Raw genomic sequence first — 11067 nt, forward strand, 5'->3', positions numbered from 1 at the left:
CTGTGTGAGTCTCACAGTCCTGCCTGTGTGAGTCTCACGGTCCTGCCTGTGTGAGCCTCACGGTCCTGCCTGTGTGAACCTCACAGTCCTGCCCTGTGTGAGTCTCACAGTCCTGCCCTGTGTGAACCTCACAGTCCTGCCTGTGTGAGCCTCACGGTCCTGCCCCGTGTGAGCCTCACAGTTCTGCCCTGTGTGAACCTCACAGTCCTGCCCTGTGTGAGTCTCACAGTCCTGCCCTGTGTGAGTCTCACAGTCCTGCCCTGTGTGAGCCTCATAGTCCTGCCTGTGTGAGTCTCACGGTCCTGCCTGTGTGAGTCTCACAATCTTGCCCTGTGTGAGCCTCACAGTCCTGCCTGTGTGAGCCTCACAGTCCTGCCCTGTGTGAGTCTCACAGTCCTGCCTGTGTGAGTCTCACAGTCCTGCCCCGTGTGAGCCTCACAGTCCTGCCTGTGTGAGCCTCACAGTTCTGCCCTGTGTGAACCTCACAGTCCTGCCCTGTGTGAGTCTCACAGTCCTGCCCTGTGTGAGTCTCACAGTCCTGCCCTGTGTGAGCCTCATAGTCCTGCCTGTGTGAGTCTCACGGTCCTGCCTGTGTGAGTCTCACAATCTTGCCCTGTGTGAGCCTCACAGTCCTGCCCCGTGTGAGCCTCACAGTCCTGCCCCGTGTGAGCCTCACAGTGCTGCCTGTGTGAGCCTCACAGTCCTGCCCTGTGTGAGCCTCACAGTCCTGCCCTGTGTGAGCCTCACAGTCCTGCCCTGTGTGAGCCTCACAGTCCTGCCCTGTGTGAGCCTCACAGTCGTGCCCTGTGTGAACCTCACAGTCCTGCCTGTGTGAACCTCACAGTCCTGCCCTGTGTGAGCCTCACAGTCCTGCCTCTGTGAGTCTCACGGTCCTGCCCTGGGTGAACCTCACAGTCCTGACCTGTGTGAGTCTCACAGTCCTGCCTGTGTGAGCCTCACAGTCCTGCTTGCGTGAGTCTCACGGTCCTGCCCTATGTGAGCCTCACAGTCCTGCCTATGTGAGCCTCACAGTCCTGCCCTGTGTGAGTCTCACAGTCCTGCCATGTATGAGTTTCATAGTCCTGTCATATGTGAGCCTCACAGTCCTGCCTGTGTGAGTCTCACAGTCCTGCCATGTATGAGTTTCATAGTCCTGTCATGTGTGAGCCTCACAGTGCTGCCCATGTGTGAGCCTCATGTGGCCATTTTGAATTTTTATCAAATAATTTGTACTCTTAGAAATTTAGACCATTTGTACAGTAATGTTCTTAGAGATGTTTCAGAGGACAACCTTGTATTAATAGGGACTTTAAAAATTATTATCTCTTTTTAGGTAGGATAGATTCTCAAAATTCTAAGAATTAATAGTCCTAAAGGTGTAAACACTGTTAATGATTTTGAAATCTAATTTTAAGGATTTTATTATTAGGGGTTGGAGAAATGTCTCAGTGGTAAGAACACTGGCTGCTCTTCAGAGGACTTGGATTTGATTCCCAGCAGCCACATGGAACAAATATCTACAAGTCCAGTTTCAGGTGACCAGATGCATCCTCTGGTCTCCAATGGCAGCAGCAGTAATAATGAACTTCTAAAAAGATTTAATTCTTAAAGTGTGTGTGCAAGTATGTGTATGTGCAAATGAATGTCAGGTGCCCTTGCAGACCAGAAGAGGGCGTTGGATCTGTGGGGGTTGGAGTTACAAGTGTTTGTGGACTGCCTGACACGGTGCTGGGTGCCACTCTCGGGTCCTCTTTCAGAGAAGCGTGCATCTCACTGCTGAGCCATTTCTACAGCCTTCGTGCAGTCTAATTTTATTGAATACTTTTATCTCCATGTAATTGAATTTTTGATTGCTCATATGCTATAGATGATAGAGATTTAGCGTTACATTAGAAGAGGTAATTGATCTGGAAAGAATTACCATTTTGTCTTGTACACAGATTGTTCTTTTCAACAGACAGTAACAGAATGAGAGCTAGGTGTGCCTTTGACTTTGTTTTTTTAACCAGGAGAAGGGGACACAGGGTGTTTGTGTTCACTTTCTGGACATAAAAGAGTTCCTTCTGGGAGTCCTGAAGCCTGTCCTGGCTTAGGATAGAAAGAAACAAGTGAACCCTGTCTGTTCCTTTCCCGAGTTCTCTTCCTTTAAAGCGTGGTCTAGGTGGAAGCTGCCTCTGCTAGATCACGTGGACTGACTATCTTGTGTGCTTGTACCCTAGAGTCCTTCTATGACACGTTCCACACTGTGGCTGACATGATGTATTTCTGCCAGATGCTGGCCCTCGTGGAAACCCTCAATGCTGCAATTGGGGTCACAAGTTCCCCAGTGCTGCCTGCTCTCATCCAGGTATGGAAGAGTTGAGAACGAGGAATGGGAAGATTGTAGTATGTATCCGGTGGATAGGTCAGAATGTGCCATGCTCCAATTATTAAACATAATTTCTTGCATAGGCTAACAGTATTTCATTTCAGCATGTAGGGAGGTTTTATTTTTTTCATTTTAGTGAGTTAGGGTCTCTCTAGACCAGTCTGTCCTCAAACTCCGAGATCCTCCTTCTTCACAAGTGCTGGGACTAAAGCCGTGCACCACCATGCCTGGCCTTGAAGGAAAAATTTTAAAGCACTGGTATTTCCCAAGGCATATTTTCACATTGCTGGCCTGTTTTGTTGTTTATCACACTTTTGTGAAATGATAAAATTATAAAAAGTTTCTAGGGAATTTTGATTTTCAGGCAAATCAGTGAAGCTGGTCTCTTGGTTTGATTAGGTGGCTTTAGCTACTAAAGCTTAGCAACTGGAAATGGTTTTTGTTCCCTCCAGTACCCCTGTGCTACCTTAGTTAGTTATTGTCCTTGGCCTGTTTCTTAGCAGGTCATATACTCTGACGAGCACCCTGCCCAACCGTATAGGCAAGCAGTCAGGCATCGTCACTGGTCTCAGCTAAGTGCTGATTGTGTGTGCACTGTGCTTGTCCGCTCTCAGCGTGCATTCACGGTGTCAGCTGCATGGTAAGAGGTAGTTAATGCAACAGACTTCATTACTTAATGGGTTTTTCTTCCCTTAGGAAGAGGCTGTCCATTTAGTTTCAAAAGAAACAGTGGTAGTGTGTGATACAGTAATATTATATATCCTGTATGTGAAGAACCATGATAAGTAAGAATTCAGGGGATATTTTTGGTTTTGGTCTTTTTTTTTTCCAAGTGTGAGGGATAGGCTCAGAATCACTACCTATCTAAGGAGTGTCTTCCATGTAGGACATGGTGGGTATGAGGCTTCTGGGCCTGGCCAGGTTATGCGCCTGGATGGGGCTTATTTGGACTGAGAAGTGGGGGCTAAGGTTGCCTCAGGTTAACTGAAGTACTTATGTATTGAGGTTCACAGGGGCAACTCCAGTGATGTTCCTGGCTTCTGAGCAGAGGCAGTAAGAAGGCAAGGAGACAAAGCCTAGGAAGCAGGGGAGGAGCTGCCTCAAGGCTCTGTGGGGAAAGCTTAGAGTCCGGCCTGGGACCTGATAACTCAGTGGTCTGGTGGAGAATAGCTTCCGTATAAAATAACTGTGGATCAGTAGACTGAAATGTGTTTACTTGGCTTTGCAGAAACACTGTAGAGAATTCTCTTTGAAGACACATGGCAGAGTAGGTGGCTGGGTGAATATGCATGAATATCCTAATGTAGATTCAGGAAGGAAACACCAGGTCAGTGATGATCGGGTCAAGAAAGGAGGTGACTGGGCATGCAGAGCTTAGCCAAACACCCATCTGCAAAACTACAGAACTACAAGCTCCTTGTAAACTGTCACAAGATATGGGAGATGTGATGCAGAGAAGTGGGAGCCTTCCCTCATGGAGCAGGGACTCCAGAGAGCTGCCGTGACAGTGACATAATTACACTTGTGCCTCCACCCCAAGTCTTGTCAGTAAAAACCTGTCTTAAGTGTCAGTTTTTCTAGAGGAAGGAGATATATACGTTTGTGAGCTGGCATAAGCTCCCAGCACTTGGGAGGTTAAGATGGAAAGGTCTTAAGTGTAAAGCCAGCATAAAGTAGCTGGTAAGATCTGTCTCAACAAAACAAAACAGTAGACTCCGAGACCTCCAGAAGGATCTGTAATAGAATTCCTGTCTCCTGAGTTTGGTTTCTACTACCCATGTTGGGTGGCTCTAAACCACCTGTAACTCCAGCTCTAGAGAACTGAATGCTGCCTTCTGGTCGCCACAACCACCCACATGCAAGTAGCACATAGATAATATACATAAAAAAAATCTTAAAATTCCACGAAATAGCGTGTTCTGTAGGCCCCATGCACAGTCTAGGTTGTGTAGGTACACTTGAATGCTAAACACAGGATGGTGTTACATACAGTCAGTACGTCGATCACTGCGGCTGTCATGCTCTGTCCTTACTGTGGGCTATGGAGGTGCCATGCCTATTGGCAGTGTCCTTTATACTGTGTTTGTGTGTGTGTGTGTGTGCTGTTGATACTGGAGAGACAAGATAACTGTGTTGTAAAAGATCTACTAAGCTTGCTTAGGATATACTAAGTTACTCAGAATTTCACTAGAGGAATGCTCCTGTTTTACCAGGAAGAGCGTGATTCCTGGACCCTGGGTAACAGCTGCCTGCTAAAGCAGCCCTTGTCTGTTTGGAGACAACTATGATAATATTTTTACAACAGAAATCTCTCCATTTGTTCAAACAACCAATCCTTGGGATTTCTATCTCTGAAACATGTTTTATGTTCGAAATGTAATTGGGTTCCTAAAACTATGTAAGTTGATGGAGTTTCTATTCAGGCTGGTTCCCTTTTGTGGAGCCAGAACCAGTTTTATGCTCGTATTAAAAGGTTTTTCCATTTATCTAGAAAGACTGGTTTGTAACAAGGGACCATGAAATGGCTCAGTGGGTAAAAGCTCTAAGCCTGACAACCGTAGTCCGATTCCTGTAAAAAGAGGTAGGAGAGAACTGACTCTGCAAGTTCGCTTCCACCCACATACACGCACAAAACATTTTAAAAAAGAGTTTAAAACAGGGAGCATTTGTAAGTGCATGCATGTGCTGTGGGAGTGCAGACTGATATATAGGTATGTGCACACACAGACACATACAATATTTAAATTTCCTCTCTCTTTTTGATCTTTTTAATAGTTTCTTGGAAGAAATTTTATTCTGTTTCTCGTTTTCGGCACCATGGAAGAAATGCAAAACAAAGCTGTGGTTTTCTTTGTGTTTTATTCATGGAGCGCAATTGAAATTTTCAGGTGGGTACAAATGCTTTCCCATCTCTGGAGTGTATGTTACTGCTTTGACTGGACGTTTCATTAGGATTACACATGTGAGGATTCTATCAGGGTGCTTGGCAGTGCTAAGACAGACCGTTTTAAAGCTCTGCTGATAGCCTAGACTGTAGGGACCAAAGAGAGCCAGAGAATGAAAGACCCATCTCACTATAAATTCAAGCTCTCACTGCTGTGTTGTGAAGACCCAAGGCCCATCCAGGAGAGAAGGAAGGACTTGAAAAGTCTGAAGGAAGGCAAGGTTGAAGCAGCAATCCAGGCTGGATGGGTTAGTTAAGAGAACTTTCCTGAGGGCTCTTACTAAAGTTTTCTAATCTTAACTATATTTTTCACTCTAAGGGGCTGAGGCAGGAGGATTGCCATGAATTTGGGTCAGTCTGACCTATACATTGAGACTCTCAAAAACAAAACAAAAATCTATCCAGTTAAGCAGTGTTCCTTTTTTAACCCCTCACCCATACTGTCTGCTTTTTCCCATTGTGTCATACGCTGTGGGGCTTCTGCAGATTGCTTCCCCAGATCTCAGGGTGTAGAGTGACAATTTGGCAGGGTTCATGGTACAGTGGGAAGAGGCAGTGGTGACTAGACCATGTCTTATTGTGCCTGGGTCTGTACCCTCCAGCATGATGGTTACAAAGACGATAACATTTTGGGAAGAAATTAATTTCTTGTGATTTTTTTTTTAATTTTTCATTTTTGAGACAGGGTCTCACTGGGTAGCCTTGGCTGCCCTTGAACTCAGAGCTCTGGCTGCTTCTGCCTCCTCTGCGGTGAGACTTAAAGGCTCATCTACCATGCCCCATGTGATATCTCTTTAAGACTGAGCATTTCTGATTCTAGATTAAAGGCTTTTTGTATAATTTTATAGAATTATTCATTTACCCAGAGGCAGTTTGGCATCTCTACCTACCAGAAACATAGATGAGAACAAGGAATGAAGCTAATTAGCTTCTAAGAATCCAGCATGTAGCTGAATAAAGGGTTCTGTGAAGAATACACTGAGCCTGCCAGTAGAATCCACAGCCTCTGTGAGTTGGAATGGAGTCTGCTGGGAGTTTGTGAATAGCTAGCCCAGGACTGTAATTCTGTTGTAAAGCCACATGCTACAGGTGGAGGACTAACTCCTTGGTATCTGGGAATGCCATCTCGGATGGGACTCCGAACCTTTGACCTCTGTCCCCCATAGGTACCCCTTCTACATGCTTTCCTGCATTGACATGGACTGGAAGGTGCTCACGTGGCTTCGCTACACTATGTGGATTCCCTTATACCCCCTGGGATGTTTGTCAGAAGGTATTTTTAGAAACTTTAGGTTCATAGTATAGCTCTGAGGGGCTTAGAGGCTGTTTTCCTCTCCGCCAGCCTTAGTCTAATCAATGTGGTCCTAAGATCTCAGGCCCCTCTCGTGGCCTCTTTCCATACTCTGTGTTCTCATTGCATACGGTCTGGAAGCTGGATGCTCCTGTGCTGCATGCTTTTTATTTATAGGCCATCCTTAATATTCCAAAGAGAGCTATTATTAGTAACTTCATTCTTTTATGACAACCCCCTAATGAGTAGATCAGGCAGGAGCCCCCTGACACCAATTTTATAGGCGAGGAAACAGAAACCCAGTGCTGGGCTGCTCTCATCAGTCTACTGACATCTTAGAGGCAATGTGAGAAGGCCGGGAGCTTTCTGTACAAGGGGGGAGGAAACATCTGCAGCCTGGAGCTGTGAGGCCTGAGGTGCTGGGCGCTGATGTGTTCCATTTGCTGTTTGTTTTCAGCTGTGGCAGTGATCCAGTCCATCCCAGTCTTCAATGAGTCGGGAAGGTTCAGTTTTACTTTGCCCTACCCAGTGAAGATGAAAGTCAGATTTTCCTTCTTCCTTCAAGTTTATCTTGTAATGTTATTTTTAGGTGAGTACTAGCTATGTGTATGTCTCTTGTCATGTTTTAGACAGGATAGCTAAGTGGTTCAGTTTTAGCATCCTTATTATAATTCTTCTGAAAGAGTGGCCAGGGAAAGGCTTTACTTGTGCAGACAGACCTAGTAGGAGAGCGTGCTGCATATGGAACTCTTTCTCAGGTCTACAGTAGCTGAATTGTGACTGCTCTGTCAGTGGGACTCTGCCATATTTGTGGATATTGAGGAATACCACATACACCCTCCTGATGAACCAGCTTCCTGGCAACAGCAGGGGATGAGAACGCTGCCGCTGCCGCTGCACTCTGACCCATTCTGACCGGCTTGGGGCTGAGGAGGAAGTAGAGCTGTGGCAGGGAGGGGGGGATGATGGCGTCTGAGCAGCGAGGGGTTGTAGGGAAGCACCCTGCTGATCATGACCACCTCAGTAACTTAGGTTTCAATCAAACACAAGTTCTGTATTGATTCATAGAAGCTCAGAACCAACAGGAACAAGAGGTAAACTTTAAATTACTCTCGTAACTCTCAGGATTTCCTTAAGTGTTAGTGTTTAGGTTATGTCTTTGACTTGGTAGATTTAAATCAACACAGCTGTGCTGCTGGCAACAGCGGGTTCAGCCACTGCCAGTATGTTAGTTCTCTCGGTGAATAATGTATCAAGACTTAGCCCCTGATGACAAGAGTTGTGTTCAGACTGCCAAGGCTTGGTGAGAGAAGGGAGGGAAGGGGTCAGTCATGACCACCTTAGAGTCACTGCCCTGAACAGCAGGCTGAGCAGTACAAATGTCCTGAGAAGGTAAGAAGCCAGTGACCGCTGTCACTCAGTGTGGGAGTCCCCAGATTACAACAACAGTCAAAATCCTGTGTGCTGGCTCACGTTTGTAATCACAGCAGCCAGGAGACTGAGGCTGGAGGATGCCTGAAGTTCAAGGCTAGATAAAGAGTAAGGTCCTATCCCCAGGAAAGAGTGGAAATATTTTAATATGCACTGACCCTATTACTTGGCTTTTTTGTTAGTGTTGCTTAATAGAAAGATATGTGCATGTTATTATTCAAAATTAAGTCAATCCAAAATTCATAATTTTGGGTCTTAACCAGGTAGTTCATAGGTCAAGGAATTTTTTTGTTTGTTTGTTTTGTTTTTCCGAGACAGGATTTCTCCGTATAGCCCTGGCTGTTCTGGAACTCATTTTGTAGACCAGGCTGGCTTCAAACTCAGAAAGCCGCCTGCCTCTGCCTCCCAAGTGCTGGGATTAAAGGTGTGCACCACCACCACCCAGTGATCAAGGAATTTTTTATGCATATTCTTCCATAGTAAGTCTGTGAAGTGTTTTTATCCCTGTTGTACATCTGAAGGAACTGGAGTGAGGCTAAGCTACAGAACTTACTGGTTAAGTAGACTTGAAACTTGCATCTGAAATCCTGTTTCCTCTCGCACTGCACTGTACCTCTAGACTGAGGCTTACTTAAAAGAGTAAGTTCTGGAATAGCCTTCCAGCTCTGATCTGGACATTCATTACATGTATACGGTGGGGGGGAAACAGGCAAAAAAAAAATGTTTTTAATTTAATCTTCTATGTAGGGTGGCTATATCGATGACCGTATCAATATTAAAATGTGTCAAAACATGAATGAGACAGTCAGATGAACAGATTATGGCATGAAATACAGTATGATAGAAAGCTAGATTGAGAATCTGTTCACTAGACAAGGGTCACTTTTGTCTAACCTTGCAATAAGAGGTCCTGAGGAGGGGCTGGGCACCTCTAGCGTAGCACTGCTGTGGGTTAAGCTGTATCTGAGCAGTAGACTTAGTGCTGTGAGCCTGGACGCAGCCAGCAGATTCCTCACTTCCCTGTCACTGGGTGCTTCTAATCAGTTGTTTCCCCCCCCCAGGGTTATATATTAATTTTCGTCACCTTTATAAACAACGAAGGCGGCGGTATGGACAAAAGAAGAAAAAGCTCCACTGAAGATAAATTTGGTAGCTTCATTTGAGCAGAATCTATGATTCTTACTGTTTTACTTCTTGTACTGATGTAAGGATTTGTTTTGTTTTGTTTTTTAAAGTAAGGCTGTCTCTCTTTCCCAGTAACATTCCTGAATCTGTCTTTATCTTAGTGTTGTACTTGCATGACGCGGATATCTGGTATCTGACAAGTTCATTCTTGTGTATTTAATGACAAAGGTGGCTTCCTCATGTCTGCTCCTCCCAACAGGCACTGTGCCCTCACAGTTAGAGCTTGGTCGTTCTGCTACTGCTTGTGAAAAACGAAAAAAAAGCCCAAGACTACATTTTCCCATTGTAGATTGTCAAAAATGACCCAAAATATTTTATAACCAAGCCAATACTTGTGCAGTGGGACAGCACTGACGTTTTGAAAAATCAGGGAAATATGGTCACTGACACTTTTTGAGTCAGAGTAGGGCTAGAGAACACATCGTATTTGATGTCTTTTAGCTAAAGGCATTTATTACTATAGCACTTACCAGGCACCGAAGAGGCAGAGTGATTTAGAGAATGCAATCAGAACCTGGGAACACCATGACTACTTCATTCCTAGCTAAATCAGAACTGCCTGCCACACTGGAGAAAGGGAGCATTACTTGCAGAACAGAGATTATAAATTCCAAATGTGAATGGCTGCAGGGCTCAGAAGGGAACAGAGATCAGGAGCCAGGCAGGACTCCACTGTGGTAATGATGCCTGTGGCACACACGAACACTGAAGTAGGCCAGATAGACCTACAAGCTGTCTTGGGCTGCACACAGACAGTCAATTTATAATTCTTGGGGCTAGCTCAGTCCATTTACTTGTGTATTTCTGATTGATTTTTGAACTGTTTTTTTCCTTGTTAGATTTCTTTTGTTTTTGTTTTTCAAGACAGGGTTTCTCTGTGTAGCTTTGGCTCTCCTAGAACTCTGCTCTGTAGACCAGGCTGGCCTTGAACACAGAGATTTGCCTGCCTCTGCTTCCCAAGTGCTGGGATTAAAGGCGAGAGCCACTACAGCCTGTTTTGGTTTGTTTTGGGTAAAAAAAAAACTGTGTGCAGTAGGAACCTGAGCTGGGAAATCACCAGGATTCCTGTAGGAAAGTCCCCTAAAAGGGGATCTGATTCAGAATACACACCTTGGGTTTGACCACTGTATAAGACATCTTCAGTCTCTCTACCACATTTCATGTAAACCAAGTGGTGAAGTAACACCAGAAAAAGAACATGAAAGTGGTCACTTCCACTCCCCCTGTTGGGGGCGGGGGTGGGGGGAGGAGACTTCTGCTGTTGCGATGAGCCCAGAGTGGATTAGCATTAAACTGGCTGATTTGACACACCTCATCTCACCCAAGAGTATTTTCCAGGTCTGCAGCCTCTGTCAACGATTGTGCGTTCCTTCCACTGACTGTGGGACAAACCTGGCAGTTCAGCTTTGCAGTCAACTATGCCGTATCCCTGTGCAAATCCCATGTTCTAGTTGCTGTTAGCATTCCCTTTGTTGATGTCTGAGAAAGTGAAAGATTGTGTATTTCTATTAAAACATTTACAGTCAAAATCCTAATAACTTGTACTTAAACATCATTTAATCTCATGATTTTCAAATGGATAAAGTGCTTTGCTCAGGGCTCAGTGACTGGCAGGAGCCTGAGGGAGGAGTGCTGAAGGCAGCGGGAAGAGCCGGGTGAGCACCATGCTGACACGGCCAGCCGAGGAGGTCTGGCTCTCCCATCAGTGCTCTCAGAACCACTGGCCAGAACCTGGTTGAGGTACAAAGTTTGATTACTGTCAGAAACTAGGAGGTTATATGGGACCCCAGAAACATTGCTTCCTAGGAGTCTGACATTTTGGAAGCTGCATTATATTCAAGGGATAAG

At 45.3% G+C, this 11067-nt stretch overlaps 1 protein-coding gene across 2 annotated transcripts in view; it reads left to right on the forward strand.

Annotated features, from left to right (window-relative positions):
• The window catches only part of Hacd3 (3-hydroxyacyl-CoA dehydratase 3), a 37979-nt gene extending 27450 nt beyond the window's left edge, over nt 1–10529 (forward strand). For both annotated transcript variants that reach the window (XM_052188030.1, XM_052188031.1), the window contains exons 7-11: nt 2220–2347; nt 5144–5256; nt 6479–6585; nt 7061–7192; nt 9096–10529. In XM_052188030.1, coding sequence (XP_052043990.1) covers nt 2220–2347; nt 5144–5256; nt 6479–6585; nt 7061–7192; nt 9096–9172 — 557 coding nt within the window. In that variant the 3' untranslated portion in view covers nt 9173–10529. The remainder of the gene's footprint in view (nt 1–2219; nt 2348–5143; nt 5257–6478; nt 6586–7060; nt 7193–9095) is intronic.
• The last annotated feature ends 538 nt before the right edge of the window (nt 10530–11067 follow it).

Source organism: Apodemus sylvaticus, chromosome 7, assembly GCF_947179515.1.
Source record: "Apodemus sylvaticus chromosome 7, mApoSyl1.1, whole genome shotgun sequence".
Classification (NCBI taxonomy): domain Eukaryota; kingdom Metazoa; phylum Chordata; class Mammalia; order Rodentia; family Muridae; genus Apodemus; species Apodemus sylvaticus.